Here is a 22970-nt window from a genome sequence, read left to right on the forward strand (position 1 = left end):
TGGACACAAACCAAATTGAAATTCTTCACCGAAGATTTTATCGCGACTGTGCCATGGTCGCACTGATTAGCTCACCGAAACGTTCATTGAATTTGTTTTGATTATCTCGAAATAACAAGCTATTTTCTCAATTTTCCTGACAAAAATGACATCGATTGCCAAGTCCATAGTACTATTGGCATCCCTGGCCACGTTCGCTTACTCCCTGTACGTGGTTGGCAGCCTGATGATGTTCCTTTCGACGCCTCGTTCGATTTCCAAGGCGCACACCTGGATTTTCAATTTACTGGACAACAAGTCGCGCCTGCAGACCGCCTATGGACCCGTGGTGTTCGATACCCTCTACCTGATCGGATTCATCTTCCAGCACAGCTTCCTCAAGTCAGCCGTGGTCAAGAAGCTGTTGGCCAAGTTGGGATTGTCGGGTGCGGAGCGCACTATTTATAGCCTGACGTCATCGCTTTGTTTACATGTTTGTATACCCACAAATTGGACAGAAATAGCTCCCAACTGCAACTTTGGACATTTCAGTATTTGATCGTCAACTGGCTGCCCGCTCAGTCGATTGTTCTGTGGCAAATCGATGTGGAGCAGAGTGCTCCGCTTTGGTGGACCTTCGTGATCACCCATGGCATCTGCTGGGTTGTCATCTTTGGCGGCAGTTTGGTGATGGATCTGCCAGAGCTGCTGGGCGTCAAGCAAGCCTACTACGATCTGAAGGCCTACGGACCGCCCATCAGCTACAAATCCGGGGAATTGCGCAATCTGTACGCCCATGTCAGACATCCCTCGTTTGTGGGCCTGTCGGTCATCCTGTTCGCCACGAATGTGATGAGCGTGGATCGGCTAGTCATGGCCTTGCTGCTGACCACCTACATGTACCTGGCCTGGTCCACAGATCAGAAGGATGTGGCCTATCAGAAGATTCAACTGCAGCGCAAGAAACTCGAACTGAAGGCCAAGTAAACTTAATCTCAAAAGTGTTCTTACTAAGATCTAGTTGTAAGTTGACATGAGTTTGTATTGAATAATACTTTTCTAACAATTTCAGTTTCCGAATCAGAACGAAACAAATAATGAAAAAACTAAAAGATATATAAAAATATATATGGTTCAGTTTTTACTATTTTACTACTATTGCTAGCTTAATTAATTATTTTAAAATTTAACTCATTCTTACGATAGAAGGATCAAAGGGCTGTCCTTTAAACGGCGAACCTTCGGCATCCCAGGCAGCTTTCAGGCGATCCAGGTTTATAGCTTGGTCGGGACTTGAGGTCTGAATTTCATTTTGTTGCTTGTCTGCTGCCAACTGCTGGACCCTAAGCTTTTCTATGGTGGCCTGGGTTTCCTCCGGCAAATCATCTATATAGCGTTCGCATTCAATCTTCTTGGAATCGATTTCTGGATCACCTTCGAAGAGCCGATCCCACCAGAGCTCCTTTGCTTTATCTACAGTTATATACAGTTTATGAAAATGGTTTATAAAGATGTTTTAGGTGAATGCCCACCGTAACTTATGATCAATCGGTTCTGATCAATTGTCCACACCGCCTCCTTGTGTTTAATCCGCTGGCTCAGGTTTCCCTCGAGGATGATCGTCTCTGGGCTATGCTTGCTGCTCACTTTGATGTGCTGGGCCTGAATTGAAATGTGCAGCTTCTTCGCCGTTTGATGATCCTTGGGAAGCAGAGCCTGCACCTCCACATCCTTGAGGGTTTGTGACCAGCAGTGCGTTTCGAACACATCTCCGTTTTTGTAGTCGCTGGGGGAGAACTTTGACTGCTCCTTCCCTTTTTGTGGCGGCTGGCTCTCTATGGGTTTCATTTCCTCGTCCTGAGGACCATCTTCGCTTTCCAGGACCACTTCTTCGACGGCAGGCGGAGCCGTTTCTCCATCATCTGCACCGCCTTCCGCGGTCAGGGATTGTAGCAAGCAATCCGGATCGTAGCGCTGCATGGCGCCATATAGAATCTGATCCCTCACGCCTTTGGGGAAGCCTATTTTATCCGCTTCATCGCGTTTTGTGTGATAAAAGTCGGTGCTAAAAAGGGAAGTGGGACTACAGTTTTGTTAAGGATCTTGAGATAAAATCTTTTACTTGCGTCGCAGAAATCCGAAAATGGAGTCCAGGAAACCTGTAATAGTTTTCCGATCCTGCAGAATTTCCATGAGCATAGCATCGTTTCGCTGAAAGTCCATTTTTGTAAGAATAGTAACCGGCCGCTTTTAACTTAACATCTAATGTTCACGTCTATCGATAACAATGCATTTAAATCGGCGATAGCTATTAAAAAGATAGATACATATTAAAGATTTTAGAGTGTGGTCAACATATATAATATTAATAGGAATCTAGTTCTATTAGAAAATAAGGTCAATAAAGCATTTGTTGATCGAATTAACAAAAAACCTAGTTTAGTTAACACAATCAAGTTGGCAGCCCTGCGACAAACTTGGTATATCGATAGTTGTCGCCTTATTTTCCAAATCCATTCCCAAATTGTTATTATTGAAATAATTTTAAAAATGATCGGTAGACTTTCTTTTTGGAACAAGGACAACGTTTCCAACGAGGTGGACTGCTTGGCCTGCCGTCTGGTCAGTGGCCTTGGACTCCTGGGAATTGGTGCCTTCCTATTGGCACAGTCGAAAAAAAGACAAGCGAAACCTCTGGAGAATTTCACTATGAAAGGCTTGGCTGCAGGTGAGCCACTTGGGATCTTAAATCCGGTCTTATGTTTACTCCTTTCTCCTTCGTCGCCATAGCCGTTGGAGTTCTGGGCGTGGCCCGCCTGGCAGACGCGAATTTCCTGAAGGCAACCGCCGAGAAGCCAAAAGAACAGGAAAATACTAGCACTGATCATCAGTTCTTTTCTAGACGTTAATTCAATGACGTTTTAATTATAATCGTAGAGTCACTTAATATATAAAGGTTAATGTTTTCTTTTGTACGACCATGTGGCATTACAATAATATAGCTGTAACCTTGTTTTTAGAATTTTTTCTATTTAAAATCGTTGAAAACAAAACCTTGTTTGCTTTAATGAATTTATGATTTATTTTAAATAAATTAATTACATAGGCATACACAATATTGCATCTTTTGAAAGAGGATCATAAATAAACATATGTTTGTATTAATAATAATATTATAAAATATCAACAGGATTCTTATTTTATAGCTTTCAAAAAAGGTGTTTGCTTGTTCATAGCTTGGCTGTTGATCTATCTATTGATTTCTGCTAAATGTTGTTGCTTGGCTTTAAAGGATATTTTATAGATGCAATTTTAAAACTTTTATGTTCTTTATGTCCTTTTATGTTATATTGTGTCGATTGCGTTCCTTTACTGTTAATCGTCTAGAATCCCACTTTCCCCAGCTTGGTATCAGTCTTTGGATTGGCCGTGATGTTCTGCACCGCCACAATGGTCTCATTGATGTGTGTCTGCAGCTCGCGTAGGCTCTGGATCTGGAGAAGACGTAGTATGCGCATGGGCAGGTCCAGGGCAGAGTCGTTGGACGAGACGACGTCGTTTCCCTTGTCAAAAGGGAAGGGTTTACCCACTACCGGCTTGCGATCCTTGGCGGCGGGCGAGAGGCGTTCGTGCACCACGCGAGCGATAGCCTCCAGCTGCAACAGATGGTTCGGGTGGTGCGGCACATTCAGTTTGCTGGCCAGCAGCCGGACTCCATCCACGAACGCTTTTTCCTGAGCTGGTGGGAAGAAAGAATTAATACTTGTTGTACTTTACCTGATTATCATCTATAGATAATAAAAGTGGTTTTTGGAACCTCTTAAAAAATCCATAATATATAAATTTAAAGTTCCTTAAATGGTAAATTTAGTTAAAATCAGACCATACTATTAATATTTCCATCGAAAATAGCCTGGACCCTTTGTTGGGACTGCTTGCCATTGCTTTGGGGTGGCACCTGTTTGGTGTTAATCGAGGCAAACTGATCAGGATCATCGAGGAAGTCCAGGCGCACAGCATAGCTGACAATCCAGGCCAGCTGCTCCTGCCGCGTCTCCAGGGGCGGCATGCTCAAATCGGCACAGTACTTTAAGTAACCCTCCTTCCAGATCTCAGGGTTGTCGACAGTGCGCAGCTTACAGCGATCCTCTATGGAGTAAAGCCGGATCTTCTGGTCCTCCAACCAGAGGACTGTGTTGGCGAATTCCTTGCGGTCTGCGGAACGAAAAGAATGGGATGACTTATAGCCCCATCAGGAAAACTAGACAATTACCGCTCATCACCACCGGGATGTCAACATCGGGACGACCCAGTACCTCGAGTTTCATCTTGAGCGACAGCATGCTTTCAACGGATTACTATACAAAAATCGATTCGCTCTGTTAATTTACAAAAAATGTTACAGCCGGCTGTGCTTATTCTTATCGCCCAAATTTAAGGGATGGAACATTAAACGAGAGGACTTATCGACGTAGAAATTGGGCTGCCAACTTGCTGTGATAAAGCTGTTCGAATTTAATAATCTCGAAAAAGTATCGATATATAATTTTTAAATCAAATATTTTGTAAGAAACTACTTACTGTCAAAAAGTATTTTTTCCGATAATTATTTTTTTGCACATCATATTATTCAATTAATTGAAGAACTATTAATACAATTTTAAAGCTCTTCATTGACCGATTAAAATTGTCAATTAATTAAAAAAGTCAAATTTATCCCGGAACACGCGAATTCTTAATATTAATGTAAGTTCTTTTAAAATTGATTTTTGAAATTGTAAATTTGAACAAATTGACATTGTAAATACAATGCACAAATTCCCAATCGAGTAACATCGACCTCAATGCTGAAAGTACAGCCTAATAACAGACAAAAGATCTTGTTACTAGACATTTTTGAAAACCTAGACATGGTATTTAGGTGCTCAATTGCATATTATCTCGAATATACATTTATATAATAATCTTTCGCTCAACAGTGAATGTCCTACGCTGAACAGAAGCAATATAGTTTATAATAATATAATAAGAAATATTTTGGGAATGCGTTACCATAGGATTCATCAATCTGACCAATTGATTTGCACTGAAAAAATCGAAATGAGTTCTAAAAAGTATTTCCCCGCCAAAAAATATTTTTCCCTTATCAGCGATAAGAAACGACAAGTACAAAGGCTGTATTGTATATCATATATGTATGTATATTAATTAAATAATTAAATTAAGTTTGAGGGACATACATTTACATCCTAGCAAATTATAGACTAATAACTACACGTTATATATCGAGATGCTGAGTTATAATATTTGTTTGCAAACAACTACACGAATACACGTATCAACAGCAGCAGTTTCCTATTATCTCCCAATATCTTGCAGTTCCTCTGGATCCAGAGGATCGCCACCGGAAACCGGAAGGACCTCTAGACTTGCTCATGCCAGAATCTGGAGACATTTCATTTTCGATCTCTTATGTAGCACGTTAATTATGTGTGAGAAAGTTTAGTATACAAATTGGTGCACCCACCCATGTATGGTTTTGCATTAATTGTTTATTGGTTTCCTAACGCCAAGCATTTTGGGTGTGGGTGTGGATGTGTGGTTATTAGTCCTTTTTGCGTGCTTCTCTACAGCTTTAGTTCGATTTGCTTCGCTTTGTGTTTTATAGCATTTTATGGTTTCGTTTTGTTTTGCTTTGTTTTCTTGGTTTTATTTGTTTTGCATTTTAAATTAAGATTAAGATAAAAACCTAATTATTTATCTTGTCATTTACGCCTTAAGTAAGTTCGATATAAAATAAAACGAAGCAGCAGCACTTCCAGCAAATAATACAGTTAACATAAGATTACAGCATTAGGGTTTCATTTTTTCGATTTTTCATGTTTCGTTTATATTAATTATGTATGTATATGTTATGTATTTTTATATATTATATCACCTAATTTGATTTCAATTTAAATTGTTTGCTTGCCTTCATCTGAGGGTTTTTCATTTTTGCTTGTTTGCTTGTTTCTCTCGCTTAATTTCATTTCCATTCGCCTCCGAGTTATGCGATTAAAACTAAGAAGTTGGAATTTTCGCAGCCCATCAATACATCATACAACATCATACACATAAACATAATACAAAATGCAGTGCTGCCACTTACATGTGCCTTGTAACATTGCGTAAAAACAAAAATACAGTGAAATTTACATAATAGTTAAGTATGTACAATGGTTTTTAGTCATCTCTAAGGATTCGTCCTTCTGCAACATTTAGACCACATTGAATCCAATAAACTGCCTTATATACGTGTTGCTTTTAAATATTTCCGCGTGAACTTTGGTGTTCGTTCAGTTCGATCAGTTTATGAGTTCCTATGCTGCACATTGTGGTAATATGTAGGTATTAGTAAGTGGTAGAATTTAAAAACTATCCTCTATGTATTTATATATCAATGTCTAGATGTACGTATGTATGCATTCATCCCTTTTACATACACAATTCATTCTCATGTAATTTAATGTTAGTTTATGCATTTATTTATATATATATTTAATATACGATAAACCGTAGCGTGCGTATGCATATGTATGTGTTAGTTATTCCTCCTCGCTCGTCGCTTCATTTTTATTAAATTTAGTACAATAAGTATGCTGTGTGCTTGAATTTCGCTCTTAACTTTGTTATCCTCCGTTTCCTATCTTCACGTTCGACTCAATAATAATCCCCGATCCTATAACTCGATCGGTTAGTATCAGTGGTTCTGCTCCGAACAGTTTCCTTTTCGAATGATCATAACTATGCTGCTTCAATTTCTTAATGCTTAGGGTTTAGGTTTAGTTATCATATTTACTATTTTTAGATTTGAGTGAAAAAATATACAGTTGTTATTGTATTGACTGTTACAGTGATGGATTGGCGAGCCATTCCATCGCAGATACATTGCAGGCGCTGCACCTGCTGAGTTCCCGTTTACGTATCCTTAGAGTTCGGACACGAGTTCTCGCACATCGTGACTCTCTCTCTCTCTCTTGGCGCCATACTTAAGTAAATTTACATGCCCACCCCACATGGATGCAGGTATCATCTTCTGGTCTTGCACTTCGGAGTTGCTCCTGGGCCCGCTGTTCAACCACCGAACGCCAGCTTAGTCGACTGCCCCTCGCGGGGTTCGTGGCCAGTAGTAGGACGCTGGCATCATTGTCGTATACTACGCAACGGCTGTCGTTGTTCCTGCATTGGTTGGTGGAGGTGCCGCTGGTTGAGCGACCGCTGCTCCGGCGGACACGCTCGACGATGTGGGCGGACCAACGGAAGCAGCTGCCGCCGCCGCAGCTGCTGCTGCCGCTGCACTGGCATTGCTTAAAGCCGCAGCAGCGGCCGCAGCTGCAGCCACCTTGCTCACCTGCTGCTGATCGCTGGCAATCGCTGCTGCTGTCGCTGATCCTGCTCCTGTTGCGGCTGCTGATGGAGCGGCTACCGTGATCGCCGATTGGCTGCTGATTGCACTGCTACTGTGGCTGCTGTTGGTGGTGCTGTTGTTCGTCTGGTTGCTGCTGGCCGTACCGCAGCTGTTGCTGTTGGTGCTGCTGTTGCTGACGTCGTTGAACGTCGCTGCCGGCGGCAACTGCTGGCTACTGTTGCTGTTCTCATCGTTGACCACTGCCGTAGTGGCTGCTGGTGCGGGCTTCGCTTCAGTGGAACTCGTTTCCGTCGATGCAGTCTCCGCTTTTACTGTCGCACTTCCTCCTGCACTGGCTGCTTGCTTCCCTGCAGGACCAGGTCGCAGCTGTTGTTGTTGCCGCTGCTGCAGCAGACGGAACTCCACGGAGTGAATAGGCCCTGTTCCTCGCGACACTTGGTAAAGAACACGCGAAATAATCAGAGCCACCTGTTGGTCCAGGATGTGCGACATGACCAGACCAAGCAGCCGCTGTTCTTGTTGCATGAACAGCGACCGGTTATCCGGATGCTTGGCCAGATGGAGCAGGGTGCCGGCTGCTCTCCGCAGCATGTCCAGGCTGGTGCCCATCGAGTCAGGATTCTCGCGCAGGTAGTTGATTCCGTGCTGGTTCGCCACGCCTAGCGCCGTCTGTTCGGCCTGCTCGATGAAGGCCACCAGGTATGAGATGCACGGAGACTGAAGCGCCACGGTCCGAGCCATGGCGCTGTCAGCAGCTGCAAGGTAGTGCAGCAGGTTCACAGAGAACTCTCGCAGCACCTGATCTTCGTTGCGGCACAGATGTCGGGTGAGCACGGCGCACAGCTTTTCCAGACGCGAGAATGGTGGAGTGGCAATGACGAGGTCAACATTGGCGTCCGTCACGCACAGCTTGCAAAGTGCCTCGAGTGCCAGTCGTTGTGGCGAGAGAACACTATTGGGTCCGCATGACGGGAACGGATCCTGTCCATGAGCACTCGGGCATACGGCCCAGTGCAGCAGGCCGTCGATCAAGGGGCGGGCAATTAGCTCATCGTAGCGCGACAGCTCCAAGTGTCCAGCAATGTTGGCCATGGCAACAAGCATATTCTCCCGAATGGTAATCAGATAGTCCCACCACCATTCACGTTCGCCCTGCAGCGAACTGCACGAGTCACTGAAGTCCGTATCCTCCTCGCGATCGTAGTTTCGCGTCTTCGGTGTGCGCCGCAAGTGCTCGTGGTTCAGGAGCAGCAGTCGACCAAGTACCGCCAGAAATCTGGTAGACTTGGCCAGCACCGTCTCGTTGCCGGGCACAAATGTCAGGTTGCGGAAGATATTGGAGAGAGCGATGCAGCGCCGCGCTAACGAGTCTTGGCTCTCGCTGACCAGGTGGAGCGACGCCTCATCTCGTGTGTAGCACTCATCCTCAAAGCTGGAGTCACGCCTTCGCTGAAGCACCCGCGCTTCATCTTTGGCAGTCGTCCGGGGATCGAAGATGGCGGGAGTCGAGGAGCAGGGTGCCACACCATTGGTCAGACGTTGTTGGGGTGCTTCGATATCCATATCAACGGGGCGACAATCGCTGTCCGCCGTACCTGGCTCCTTTTTGACTTCGGCGTTTGGTTGGGCAAATTCCTCACTCGTCAGCTTGGACTTCTTGCCTTCGGCGTGGGCTCCGCTGCTGCTGCTGCCTCCGCTAACCAATCGCCGTTTCTTGTTAAACGTCTGTTCCTCGGTACTATTCTCCTCCGTCTTTATTTCTGGCTTCCTGGATGAGGAAGCCAACTCCGTTCGCTTTCTCCCCTTCTTGTCAGAGCGGATGTAGCGTGCAAATGGAATGTTAACAATCTCCGACTTGAAGACGTCAATAATGCCGTCTAAGGGATCTGGCTCTGTGAACCCGTACGTCCACGCATCGCTACCTACGGGTTCTAGTTGCTCATACAGGCGGTTGGTGTCTATGTCCCACGCCTTCTGGCGCTCATCCACAAATATATCGTTTTCGGCGGGCTGTATGCGCACTGGCACACCCTTTCGCGTGACCATCGTGTAGTTGGGCGTAAAGGAGAGCAGCAGTGAGCGCTCCTCAGGATTAGGCTGTACTCGCACTTGACCCAAATCAATTCCCTCGTCGGCGTCTTCTGAGTCGCTGCCGTTGCCAGCTCCATCCTTGCCACTGCGATCCATATTCTCATAATGCCGCCTGCGGTTGTAGCTGCTGATGCTGCGCACACATCGAGGTTGCCGTCCGCTGGTACGCAGCTTTTCGCACATCACAGTGCCGCTGTCCGCGTCGTCATCCGCATCTTCCGCCAGCAGAGCGGACTGCTCCTCGTTTTCCCGTTCGTCGAACATTTCGGCGAGATTCTTCTGAAAGTGTTCAAGCAGCAGAGTCAACAGGCCGGGCAGGTTTGAAATGCCAAAGAACTGGACTGTTGAGTCATCGAATAATAGCACGTTAAGCACATCTAGTGCCCACGTGCACTCGGTCAGCAGACCAGATCGCATGGCCATGAATATACGCCATGGATCCACCGGGCACACGTCCGCCTTCATAAGCCGCTTTCTTCGGTAAAGTACAGGCGTGGTGGATTCCACGCTGTCATGTGGAAAGATCAGCTCCTTCTTTACCAGCTGCGCTCCACCTCCGGGCATTCCTGGAGGACCGTATCCACCGGGGGCAGTCTGGTTGGGCGGCATCTGGTGCGGATGCTGGTGCTGTGGATGCTGATGGGGGTGTGGGTGTTGGTGCGAGGGAGGCTGCTGCTGCAAAGGCTGTTGCTGCATTGCCTGTCCCGGCATCGGCGGTGGCTTTTGGGACATCATGCCGCCGGGTGGCCCCTGGCCCACTTGTTGACCAACACCCTGTGATGGTGGCGGTGGCATAGCGTAAGGTGGCTTAACCATTCCACCGGGTCCCACTTGTGGCAATCCTGGCGATGGAACGCCGCCGTGGGATGCCTGTTGCGGCGGTGGCTGCGGAACTCCACCTTGTTGTTGCGACTGCTGCTGCTGTGCTGGCATGCCGGGCATCCTATTCTGCTGGCCTGGCCCCGAGGGCGGGCGAAGTGGTGAGCCCGGAGGTGCTATTCCTGATTGCGCAGTTTGCCCGGGGTTCATCTGTGCCCACTGTGGCGGCGCCTGAGGCGGCTGCTGCCCAGGAGGTCCAGCCACCTGCTGATACGGCGGTTGCTGCTGTTGCTGTTGAGGCTGCTGTTGCTGCTGTGGTGGCGGCGGAGGACCTTGTTGAGGCGGATAGCGGTGCTGATCCCATTGAGCCACTCCTGCCGGCTGCTGGATGGGCGGTCCATGTGGTGCGCCAGGCGGAGGTGCAGCACCACGTGGCGGAGCACCTCCCCAGTTTTGCGGAGCAGGCGATGATGGGTATTGTGGCCGGTACTGCTGGGTACCGCTTTGCCAAGCACCTGATCAAAAATTAAAAGTCAATTATTGGTCATTTGCTATGCTCGCAATGCTGCAGCAAAGGACTTACCATAAATTTGAGGCCTAGCATTGTAGCCTGGATAGGGCTGTGAGTCTTTGATAAAATCGGGATGCCTTCGTGGTTGTGGACTCTGCAAAAAAAAAAAAAGACAAAGGCATTAGAAATATTCAAAAGATGGATGATAAACGTTTGTAGTACGCTTATTCTGTTTGGCTATTTCTTAAGAATTCCAGACTTACTTGATCTGGTGGTGGTTGATAGTAGTCCTGTTGAGAGGGCCTGCCCGTGGGATAGGCGCTGCTGGGGGGTGCTCCTGGAGCTCCGCCGGCCGGCGGTCCACCCGCAACCGTCTGCGTTGGCGGCTGAGGACCTCCCGGTGGAGGCTGGCTGTAGGGTCGGCTGCCGTAGGGGCCGTACTGATTGGCACCAGTTGGAGGACTATGGAAGAATTGGAAAAAACATAAAACAGAAATTAGTAATGCCTGCCAGTAATAAATCACAACTCTCAAGCTTAGTCCAGTGAGATTATATCGGGCAGCTACAGTACAGAGGTTGTTGAGTGTACGTGGGGTCTGGATGTGGATGTGATGTGATGTCGTTGAAGGTGTGTGTGTGTGTGTGTTGAAGGGGTATGAGGTGGGTTAATTGGGGTGCACTCACGCTTCCCCCTCCGGCCCGTAGGGAGGGTACATGTTTCGGTTCTGCGGCGGATATTGTCCTGGACCCTGTCCGAATGGCTGGCCGGGTGGCCCAGTGGCGTTGTACTGATCGCTCGAGCCGTACTGCCCGTAAGCTCCAGGCTGTGATGGGTAGGGTGAGCCTGCAAATATCATACATAAACAAGGTAATGATAAGAACAATTCCATCAATTCTGGGTATTGCTTGTGTAAGAGAAATATAAAAACGATTACGAAAAGACGGCCAATTGACATGTGAAACATCCGTCTGAAACTAATAAGTTGTTAAAGGAAATTTTTTCATACAAATTTGAAAACAGTAACATAATTTCAATTAAAATAATAGTAAATTAGAAATATACAATCAATATTTAAAGTTGGCCAGAGTTTGGACTCGTTCTTTTGCACTTAATGATTAAATGTTAAAGCCAAGAATCAATACATAACAAGATACAAAAAGTGGCTGAAAATACTTTAAATGTTATAATGTAGTAGCTTAGATTAGAAATGTTAGGTGCACAGAACATGCAATCATTATAAACTAGTTCAAATTAGTCATTAGCCAAAGTAAGTATGAGTAGAAAGCAACACAAGATGAACGAAATCGATGGCAGATGAAGGGCAAAATGTGAAAATAGGATAAAGAAAGAGATGAGGGAGCAAAATAAAACATGAGTATACCTGGCGTTCTAGACACAGGCGTTGGGTAGCCGGAGCCACCCGGCGGATAAGGTGCTCCGGCGGCTGGGCGCACATGCTGCTGAGGCGACGGCGGCACCTGACCAGGCCCATGTTGCTGTGGTGCTGGTGGTGGCCCACCGCCCACTGATGGTGGTGGCTGCTGCCCCTGCTGCCCCTGTTGCTGCTGCGGCGGTGGTGGCCCCGGCAGGCCAGGATGCTGATGCTGCGGATGCTGCTGTTGGTGTTGGCCGGCCGCCTGTTGGGCTGCGGTGTGCGGTGAGTGTGGGGGCGGTGGATGTGGTTGTGGGCCACCGCCTACAGCACCAACAGCTCCAGCACCACCGGATGCAGCACCTGGACCTGGACCTTGACCTGGGCCAGGACCGGTTCCCGAACCCGGGCCGCCACCGGCAGCAATGGGATCCTCGAAGGGATTGCTTACGCTTATATTATCGCCGGCGGCAACAGCGGCGGCGGCGCCTGAGGGGCGGCAAGCGGCGATTTGGATGGTTTGGTTTGGATGAATCGAAATGAATGAGTCAATGAATCACACAAATGAATTGTTTGGTTGTTGTTGTTTTGGTGGTGGAGATACATGGAAGCATCGTTGTTGTGATGGTGGTTGGTGGTGGGTGTGGAGTTATATATTTTAGTAGTGCGCCCACACAAACGTTACAAAAACATAAAAATGAATAAACAAAATACACATATCAAATTAATAATGATTGATCAACATAAACATTAAGAATCGTATACCTAATTACACGTATATATGTACACAAAAGTAGGGTATTAGGCGAAATAGTTATCAGAATAAGCATATCATCTATCAGATAACAATTTAGTAATTATCAAAAACGAAAATACCAGAACACAAATTGGTTACAACAAAATTAACTTAATAGTATATGTATTAGAGTGGCAAGATCAGTAGTACTTGTAACAAAAGTACAAATCGACATAGCTCCGATTTTTAGTTAGTGAATCAAATATGAATATTGGGAGACTAATTTCAAACAAATGTCAACGATCTGAAGCCACTGTATAAACCTTATACTTATCAAAAGATAATTCCAAACTGATTCTTACCGGGGTGAGGAGTCTGCGGGTTGTTTTGGGAGGGCGGACGCTGCATTTGACCCGCTGTCGCATAATCCGGCTGTGGTCCACTTGCTACCGGATATGGACTGCCGCCCGGGTAGCCGGGATAGCCATCGATCGCAGCGTTTGGTGCGGAACCTGGCGGAGCCGGGAACGAGTCCTGTGAGTTCGACGAACCTGTTGAGTTCGTTGTTCCAGCATCCAAATGTCCACCACCGATTGGTTGCAAATTGTTTGTAGATTGGTTTTTTTCGATGACGTTTTGAAGATGATGCGAGCAGAAAGTGTTAAATAGTTGTGAGCGAGTTGTCGGGTGGGTGGTACGTACGCAAAAACAAAACGAAAAAAACGGAAAGAAATTTTAAATTAAGCATCGGGTGTTAGGGGAAAACGGCGCAGGACTGCAAGCGTTCTTTGCACGTGATAAACACTTACCTGGCGAAGGAACCGAAGCAGCCTTGGCCGTCTTCTTCTTGCTGCCCGCCTCCACCTGTTGAATGATCGGCAGAGGATCGATGTCACCGCGATCGAAGTGGCACTCGAAGGTCAATAGGTTCTTGGTGTAGTGCTTTCGCAGCGTGTATGCCGCACTACTACTCGCCCCGATGCCTAGGAGTCCGGCAATATCCTTCCAGGTCTTGCTCTTGGTCACCTGACGGAACGAGAGAGTCGAGTTGATTTGAATTGTGAGCCAATGTTGGCATTCAAGAGTTCATGACGCAAGTGTCGATCGAAAAAAGAGTATCAAAAGATTGCGAGCACAAACGTATTTTGTGTGGATGCATTTAGCAAGTGATAGGAATCAACATTCTAAGGTAAACGATAAACTACAAATACAATTTGGTCAAATGGGGTTAGGGTAAGGAAACTACGAAAGATTAAGGAGTAGCACACGCTCGTTATTGAGTTTCCAAATAAAACCAAACAAAAACAACAAAAAAAAAAAAAGAAATCCGTGTCATAATTTCTTGTTAACATAATTCAGATTCAGTTTTACGAAGCGAAATTAAAAAAAAAAGCACAAGAGTTGCAAATTAAAAGAGAACCAAAAAAGCACAAGCTGATAATGTGATGACATTCCAAAATTTTAAATCTCGATAATTCGAGTGGCTTATTGGTGGATGCTATTGGTGACTAGGGATTTCAGGCTTCGTCTACTAACTAACGTTATCAAAACATAAAAATCGAAAACTAATTGGGAATATTTAAATGGCAGTCGATATTGGCAAGATAATGGTAGGAACCTTTTTGAAGTTTTAAAAATGAAATCTGAGACATGCCTGATAAATATAAAAAGTATTTGAGATCAAAATAGTTAAAGGTAAGGCCAAGATGTGCTTATACTCGGCATAGAGCATGCAATCTAGGGGAAAACCAAGACTGTACAACGAGTGCTTTGGCATTTCCCAAGTGAAGCTAGCCCGCGGCAAGGTAAGCTATACTCAGGATGCAGCTAGAATTTGGACACATGGATCGGAGGCTGATGCTGGGTCAAAAGGTTGGTACATAATTAGCTGGGTGGCTTGACTTTAGTTGGCTTTTAACTGTAGCCGAATCACAATATTGATTTTGTTCTATATATATGGATATTTCATTGATTTGGATTTGGTTTGGTTCGTGTTAACTACGTTGGTGGTGTTTTGGTTTGGTTTGGTTTGGTTGATTTGGTCTTGCTAGTAGTAAATCTAAAAAGAAGTTAGTAAAAGGAGTTACTACGGCACCTTGCATACCTCGACGAATCCGCCACGTTCTTTTACATAAATATATAACCTATATAAATCGAGTGGCTGTTTTGAGATGGTGGGGCAGGCTGTGATCGGAGTGCGCCGCTCTTCCATGAAAGCCCGCAGCTTGTCCAGCCAGCCTCGCCGGTCCGGGTTGTCGTCCATTTCGTACAGTTTGCACAACGAGTCCGACTTCTTGGTCGTGGTAATAGTGCTGCGGAACGGCTCCTGCGGCACCGGAACGTGGTTGAACACCTGCTGTATAACGATATATATGAACAATTTAGTATGCACTTGAGATCCAAGGACAATCTCTACTTACAGGGCTACCAGCCGGACGTGGCCAGTTGGGTGGCGAACTCATATCGTACTCTTCACCGGGGCCACCACCTGGATGCATCACAACTGGGTGGGGTGACGTGCTCGGCGGGGCTAAGTGACTTTGGCTATAGGGATCATTCTTCCGCGACTTTGGTGTGGTGCATTGTGGATCTTCGCCGGATGCTGTGCAAAAAAAAACCAATAACATTAGTCGAAAATCTTTTAAAGTCGTATATATAGGCCAACTCACCTGCTGATGCATTCGAAAGCGTGCTCTGCTGACTGACTTCGTCCATGGACGTTCCATCCGGCCCGGTGGTGACCACCGATGTGACCGCATGCATTCCCGCAGCACCCGTTGGTCCCGACGAGCTTATCCCATTGTCCTGCGATATATGCTCCGGTCCACCGCTTTCCGGTCCGCCACTGGCACCCTGTCCCTGCGGCTGGCCGCCTTGGAGCATTTGGGATTGCGGCGGCGTGCTAGTGGGTGGACCCATGTTGGTGGGTCCGTGCGGGGGTCCCATGTGGTGGGGTGGCCCCATTGGCATGCCAGGATGCATTCCGGTCGGCCCGTTGCCGTACCCCTGAGGCCCCTGCGGCGGAGTCGGACTTCCACCATAGCCGCCCTTGTGCTGTAAATGCTGCTTCAGATAGTTAAGTGGACGCGGTGATCCACTGCCCTGCGGTGGTGGTGGTCCGCCCACAACTGGAGGTGGCGGTGTGCCCTTGCCTTGGACGTGATTGCCTACCATCGCACCACCGGGAGCTCCGCCGGGCACGGTCTGTTGCGGCGATGGCGGTACCCACTGGTACGGTGGATATTGGCCAGTGTGGTTGGGCATACCACGGCCCGGATAGCCACCAGCTTGGGCACCAGAGGGCATGCTGTTGGCACCACCAGCTCCTGCTTGACTTGTGGGTGGCGGAGGTGGTCCGGTGGCGTAGGCGCCAGGCGGATACTGCGGGCGTGGCGGATAGTTCCCTGAAAACAAGCCAAAGAATAGTTGTGTTGTAGAAAGCAGAATCTTTTCTTGGTATGGAAATCATGTACATGTGGAATTAACCTGCAGCAGGAGCACCTTTTTAAATTCAAAATGATGCAGGGATCTTACCTGGTGGATATTGCTGTGGCTGCTGCGGTGGATATCCCTGAGCACCGGGACTCTGGCCCGGTCCGCCCATCTTGTAACCGCCGTGCATGTGCGGTGGCATCGGATAACCTCCTCCAGCCGCGCCTTGCGGTGGTGGTGGAGGCGTGGCCATGTTGTTCATACCCTGGTTGGGCGGCGGAGCCGGCGGTGGCGTTTGCTGCGGCGAATTGCTCGCCGACGAGGCCGAATTCGATGCTTGTTGCTGCTGAGATTGCTGCTGTTGGGGCGGACCTCCTGGCATTCCCGGATGCGGTGGCATCGGCGGTGGACCTCCTGCCCCAACCGGCGGCTGTTGCATGGGCCCACCGCTGCTTGATTGGTTGCTCGCCGGACGCGAGATTGGATGGTTTTGAGCTGCAACAGAAATGGGTAATTAGACTGGCTTCAAGATTGAATCAATGCTGAATACTCACCGACTGCCGGGGACATGGAACGCGAACCGGAGGAGCCTGTTGGCGAGGGTGTGGGTCTCATCACCTGTTGGGGATTGGGTGTGCCTGGCGGACCGGAGCCCATGCCACTGTGCGCCCCGCCGCTGGAGCTGTCGTTGCTGTTCTGTCCAATTAGCTCCTGGAAAGGTAAAAGACAACCGGAACCAGTTCCGCTATTAGAGTGCATTCAATCAAGTGCAATGGCATCAAATGCCGGCCGGCAGGTGGCATTTTTTGTAGTATTTATTCATTTAAACGAAAGTGATAGCAACTATGAATTAGCCAAGCGGCAACCGCAATTAAAGCGAATGCCAACGCACACAGATATGGAACACGAGCATATGACTGAGCGTCGCTTTGGGTTGGTAGTCGTCGCAGGCCAGCGTAAACATATTCATGGCAATCAGATGTTTTGGGTGGGTATTTCGACCCATTCCGATGCCAAATGTTGATGCCAAACGATCCCAGAGGTTGGGGGACATGTACTCCCCGCGCGTCCCGCGACCTTTTCTGACATTGCCTCAGGAATTTGAGACTCCTTCACCGCTCCCACACCCACTCACCCGTGCTCACAATTATTATAACCCGGTCAGGGGGGAGGAATCCGAATTCATAAACGCCAAGCTGCTCGAACAATAACAACTCTTAAAACAGTCTGCAGGCACCAGAAACTCGGTGCGATGCGACACGACTTTAATTTTTTGCCGCCTATAACTTATAAGAAAATCAAGAAAAAGCTCCACACTAACAGCCCCACTCGCACACTCGCATACTAGCACACATGGCAGCTACAACAACAGCCAGCAGCAGACGTGCACATAAAGCTTAAGTCGACAGCAATTCGAAACACTCACACACGGGGCCATGGCAAAAACCCCAGCGGAGAGAGCTCAGTGGGAGCAGTGGCGCCATCGAATAGGGAGTCTTTAAGATACCACGAAGGTACTTCTATATGATAATATAAAATATAAACTATACATATTTAAAATAAGAATTATATGTACTTATCAGACTGCTTCTATAAAAATATATTAGTTTATTCTGTACATCTAAGCACATAATATTAAAATCTCTCTACAGCAAAACTCTCCCCTTAAAATATAATAAGCCTAAGCCCCTGACAATCCACAGCGGCAGTAGAAAGAAAAATACAACGAACGAACGAACGAGCGAGCGAACGTTGTTCGTTTTGGTATCTGAGAAATTAAGTGAAGTGAAATGAAATGTACGACGACGAACTGACGGCACAAGGCGGCGGCATGGGATGGTATGGTATGGAATAGTATGAGATGGCGATGTCGATGGGGTGCGGAGACGTAGCTGAGCGGGGCATAAAAGCTATGTGGAACGAACCGAGCAACCGAGCAAGCAACCAACCAGCCAACGAGCAAGCGGACGAGCGACAACAGCAAAGGCAAAGGCAAAGGCGACGGACGGCTGCAACTTGAAGCGTTCCAAGGGGCGTTTGAGAGGTGGGGGGATGGCGGCGGGTGTTCTGGCGACGGATGGAGGCTACGACTACCCGGGGTTCGGGCAAGTGGCTGTGGTAGTTATGGCGCGCTCGAAGCGAACGAAAGGCAACGGCAACGATGACAAAGACGTAGATAAGGAACAGAAACATGCACACACAGATACACACCCATACCGAGGCACGTACACTCTAAATGTTGGAATATAATAAAATGAAATAAGCAACGACGGCAACGGCGGCACTGCCAGGCAAGACGACCAGGCCATTCGTACGAATTCGAATTCGCATTTTAGCGAGGGGTTTTCTCGAGGGGGCAAGGCGGTACGGTACGGGCACGGGCACGGTACACCACTTGAGTTGCGAGACGATGACGAGAATAGCAAGCAAGCAAGCAAGCAAGCTGGCAAAACCAAAAGCAGGCGGGCAGAAGCAAAGCTAAAGGCCAGGCCGGATAGAATGCTTTGTCCAACGGGGCGTAGTGGGGTTAGATTTTAGGGGAACGGACGGGCACAAACAACAAGCGGCCCACGTTTGTAGTCCGCATCCGTATCTGTGTGTGTGTGTGTGTGTGTGTGTGAGCCTGTGGTCGCGTAGAAAAATTACTTGGAAAGAAAAACAAGCGCCTTGCGGATACAACAACAATGAAATCATTTATAACGAAAATAATGCGAGGCAAACACAAATAAAAAAAAAAAAGATAAAAATATGGGGAAACACACCTCCTCCCACACCTCTGGCCCGGCCCCCTTGCCCCATCAAATCGCAATCGAGCGCAGCTAAATAAAGTTCAGCCAAGATTTGCGCGCCAAAAGTGTTGAGAGTTCGATTTTTGGGCACGATTTCAGAGAAGGGGACTCGCCCTTGGACCCCACTTGAAAACCGAAAGAGCAAAAAGCAAAAGACCCCATCATCTTTCATCGTTCGTTCTCAAGATGCGATGATGATGTAGCAGCATTGGCCACAAGTTCGACTTTTGGCCCTCGAAAGCGCACTTCACCGCATTTTATGCCGTGTCATCTGTGGACGTTCATTTAAATAAAGAATATGCATGCCTACATGTTAGTTGTTGGCTGGATGGGTAGGTAGGTATGTTTATGTCTGGCTGTCAGCTGCTGCCGATGGAACCGCTGGTACTACCGGCGGTACTGGTGCCTCTGGTGGGACCTTTGTGGCTTATCACCTTAAAACCTTTAGCAGTGAATGTGGCAAGCGAGCGTTGCAAAAAATAAAAAGGAAACCAAAAACAAGGACTGGCATACATGTGCTTGTTATGCGGCCAGCGAAGAGATAAAAAATAAGAGAATTAAATGCACAAAGGAGCGGCACACACGAAACCGGCGGAAAGGAGAGGGGCAGCCGGGAATTTATAAACACAGCCATTCTCGGAGAGAAAAAGTAATAAACTCGGGGATATCATAAAAATGAAAACAAGAGGGAAGGGCCAGGCCAACGCATGCAACCCGCATTCTGAAATACCCTAGCTGAAAGGTTTTGCCATTCCAATTAGTAAGTTTCAAGCTAGTAGGATGATGCGTTGTAAAGATTACGCTCTATCGTCATAGATTAAAAAAAAAACAGTTCCATTAAAAATTGCAGGAAAGCAATATTCCTAATAAGCACCGTTGTAAGAGTGTTTAACTAGCTATAACTATTTATCTAGTTAAAAGTATTAGTATTTTAAAGCAACTAAACCTTTTGCTAAGAATACCACTCAAGTAGCACAAATTATAATGCCCCACTGCAAAGGGTGAAAACCTCAAAAACTGAAGCAATGAGAATGCGAAACAAACAAAAAAATAGTTCACCACCACATCCCGCATAGTCTCAGTCTCAGTCCCAGTACCCGCCGTCGTCTCCATTCTCGCAATCTCCACCCCCTCAAGTGCAATGGTTGGTTTTCATTATGCACAGCTTGTTCGCCGGATCGGAGGGGTTTAACCTCAGAGCCAGGGAACGAGATACTATATATATATATATATGTATATAAAGAACAGAGCACAGCTGAGCGACAGCCAGTCCGACTGTCGCTCATTAGACATCCATCCTCCACCTCCCAGTGTGGGAGAGGGTCGGTCTACGTCTCCATCTGCATCTGCATCTGCGTCTGGGTCTGGGGTCTGGATCTGTTTCTGATTCTGAATCCGATTCTGGGTCCGAGTCCGCTCGGATCCATGCTCATGCAATTTCTGTTTGCGCTTGCTGGAAATTTTATGAGCGAATCGAAAGTTTGTGCAATTGTGTTGAGTGTGCATGGCGCACATTGCACAAGGCAACCCAGACAGTACCACAAAACGCAGATGAACATACAGTCCAACTTCCCTGTGTTGATCTACAAATCGAATCATACTGAATAATTACAGATTCCTGGAATTATGATTAAGATCTAAGAAGTAGTAGTACATAAGTTTTACTCATTATTTTCTATTGAATCCAAATCATGAATTAATCAGAAATTATATTTTTAACCAAAATGTTATGGAAATCAAGCATTTCGAAAATTATAGCAATAATCAACCATCTGAAGTCCTTAGGGAATTCTTGGGTTTTTTTTTTGTTCATGATAAATAGTTCGAGTTATAGAAGTTCGACTGTATATAGAGAACAAATACTCGCATATTCGTTTATTCGTATACCAGCAGCAGAAGTCGCTTTGGATCTGCTCGGTTCGGTTGGGTTTGGTTCGCTTCGTTTTGTTTCGTACCGTTTCGTTTGCTCGTTGGCTGCTTTTGCCAGCGGAGCAGCAGTCAGTCGGTGGCCCCAATCCTTGCCCCGCACCTTCCGCCCTCATCCACTTACAATATGGCAAACTAACAGACTGTCAGACTGACTGGCAATCCGACGCAGCAACAGAGCAACAGACCAACAGCCACTGGCAGCAGTAAAAGCGAAAAAACGAACAACGAACGAACAACAACAGCCAACGTTGGCAGTCAACCACTTTGAGTGCTCAGACAAATGTCCCATTAATCGCACACTGGGCTCCAACCGAAAACACACGGCCCAGAGTCGCAGCCAGAGCTGCCAGAACCGGCAAGAGCCAGAGCCACAGCCACAGCCAGGGCAATAGCTAAAGCAAAAGCCAAAGCCATAGCCAGAGCCAGAGCCAGGCCAGACCAGACCAAAGCGATCCAATCCGACCGACCCTACTCGACTCAACTCGACTCGTTTCGAGCAACGTTTCGATTCGTTCGTGGTGTGTATCCAAACGAGTGAACTGAAAAACAAGCGCACAATCACACGACTCTCTGTATGTATAAAATTTGTATGCGTTCGAAACGAGGCAGTACACTGAAACATAAGCTGGGCGGCCTTTTGATAGGATATTATAAAGAACCATTACCTTGCCATTTTCATTAAATTATTGTTTCTGATCAAGTCACTCATCAAAAGACTGAACTTTGGCCTAAGATTCCAAACCCAGAGTAATCATATATTTCTTTCAAAGAATTCTTCTCTGTGCATCAGCGCCAACTGAAATGAACGTTCTTTTTATTTCGACTTTATTTTTGCCTTTTTTACTGGCTGCGCCGCCTGTTAAAATGAAAAACGATGATGATGCCGCCGCCGCCGCCGCTGCTGCTGCCAACAATAACAACAACGACAACGCAGCAGAGTCGCAGGCACAGCAATGAGTGGAGCACTAAAATCCCAGCAACAACGGACGAAGAAAAACCGGCAAAATTGTTCATTGGCAGTTGGAAGGCACCATAATGAAGGGGCACAGGGCACGGGGAAGATGGGGGGACCCGGTTGCGGAAAGGCCGTGCCATGTGGCTCTGGGGCTTTTGGGCTCGCAATCGCAATAGCAATAGCAATGGCATTCGCATGCCGGTGGTTTGAGTTTGGGCCCAAAGCCCCAACCGTGTGCACTGCACCACAGACAATTTCGGCTGGCATTAAATGAATGCAGCAGTTGTGTGCTGCTGGCGGCTGGCTGGCCCGCAAATTTCAGATGCTGATAGGCATACAGATAGATAGTCATGCCAATTGCCCACAGAGCAGAGAGAATATGACGCAGAACAGTCGACTTGAAATAAGTTTCTAAACTAGGACACGTCGATGGGGCTGGCTGTGTGCTCTTGAAAATCAATGGGACTGCCACCAGCCACTGGGTGGCTTAAATAACACGCTATATAGAAAAGGTGTCCCAACTGCCGCAGAAAGAGGAAAGCGGCGGCTAAAAGCCATCAGTAGTTAAATATTATTGCTGGCAGTTGGCTTTTGTTCAGCAACACACGGCGAATTTAAAGCGGCTTACAAAATGCAATTCGAAATCGACCAGCTTAAATAACAATGGACGGGCGGCAGGGACTTCCCCCGACTTTGGAAGTTTGGAGTGGCTTAAAACCAGCATTGGCTGCGGCTGATTACAGTTTTCGTTCGGTTTCGGCTCGTTTTCAGTTGGTTTCAGTGTTGAATTGGCCAGAAACGCGGATTTAACCTTGCAACACCCAATTAAAACGCAAAGGAAAACCGATTGGTTTGATTTTGTAAAGTGTTTTGAGTGCACTGGGTTGAGACAACAAATATACTATATTATATTGACATACGTTCGCTTTTCATTTTGGCATCCAATGG

General features: G+C 47.0%; 5 protein-coding genes and 2 long non-coding RNA genes across 12 annotated transcripts in view; 4 read left to right on the plus strand and 3 right to left on the minus strand.

The window, feature by feature from the left end:
• The first annotated feature begins 25 nt into the window (after positions 1–25).
• On the plus strand, positions 26–1130 carry CG7655 (uncharacterized protein). Its single transcript, NM_142389.3, has 2 exons — positions 26–472; positions 532–1130. The coding sequence occupies exons 1-2, from the start codon at positions 146–148 to the stop codon at positions 964–966; spliced, it is 762 nt and encodes a 253-aa protein (NP_650646.1). The 5' UTR covers positions 26–145; the 3' UTR covers positions 967–1130.
• CG31251 (uncharacterized protein) lies at positions 1097–2272 on the minus strand. Its single transcript, NM_169772.3, has 3 exons — positions 2102–2272; positions 1512–2044; positions 1097–1452 (listed from the first exon to the last, which is right to left on the minus strand). Exons 1-3 carry the CDS (start codon positions 2200–2202, stop codon positions 1166–1168), a joined length of 921 nt encoding a protein of 306 aa, NP_732260.2. The 5' UTR covers positions 2203–2272; the 3' UTR covers positions 1097–1165.
• A 181-nt stretch (positions 2273–2453) lies between these two features.
• CG31360 (uncharacterized protein) lies at positions 2454–3164 on the plus strand. Its single transcript, NM_169773.3, has 2 exons — positions 2454–2707; positions 2770–3164. Exons 1-2 carry the CDS (start codon positions 2530–2532, stop codon positions 2886–2888), a joined length of 297 nt encoding a protein of 98 aa, NP_732261.1. The 5' UTR covers positions 2454–2529; the 3' UTR covers positions 2889–3164.
• Positions 3046–4428, minus strand: CG31249 (uncharacterized protein). Its single transcript, NM_169774.3, has 3 exons — positions 4253–4428; positions 3868–4194; positions 3046–3718 (listed from the first exon to the last, which is right to left on the minus strand). Exons 1-3 carry the CDS (start codon positions 4320–4322, stop codon positions 3363–3365), a joined length of 753 nt encoding a protein of 250 aa, NP_732262.1. The 5' UTR covers positions 4323–4428; the 3' UTR covers positions 3046–3362.
• Positions 4429–5174: 746 nt separating this feature from the next.
• Positions 5175–22970, minus strand: part of osa — a 30533-nt gene continuing 12737 nt past the window's right edge. For 2 of the 6 annotated variants that reach the window (NM_001170168.2, NM_079668.3), the window contains 12 exon segments: positions 5175–10812; positions 10881–10962; positions 11072–11270; positions 11493–11652; positions 12191–12670; positions 13280–13507; positions 13727–13943; positions 15022–15273; positions 15338–15519; positions 15587–16321; positions 16452–16844; positions 16904–17060. In NM_001170168.2, the coding sequence (NP_001163639.1) occupies positions 7175–10812; positions 10881–10962; positions 11072–11270; positions 11493–11652; positions 12191–12670; positions 13280–13507; positions 13727–13943; positions 15022–15273; positions 15338–15519; positions 15587–16321; positions 16452–16844; positions 16904–17060 (6723 nt within the window). In that variant the 3' untranslated portion in view covers positions 5175–7174. 6 annotated transcript variants of the gene reach the window in all.
• lncRNA:CR46036 (long non-coding RNA:CR46036) lies at positions 18098–19230 on the plus strand. Its single transcript, NR_133414.1, has one exon. It is a non-coding gene; the product is annotated as a long non-coding RNA:CR46036 (long non-coding RNA).
• lncRNA:CR46035 (long non-coding RNA:CR46035) lies at positions 21052–22938 on the plus strand. The gene has a single exon (NR_133415.1). It is a non-coding gene; the product is annotated as a long non-coding RNA:CR46035 (long non-coding RNA).

Source organism: Drosophila melanogaster, chromosome 3R (assembly GCF_000001215.4).
Source record: "Drosophila melanogaster chromosome 3R".
NCBI lineage: Eukaryota > Metazoa > Arthropoda > Insecta > Diptera > Drosophilidae > Drosophila > Drosophila melanogaster.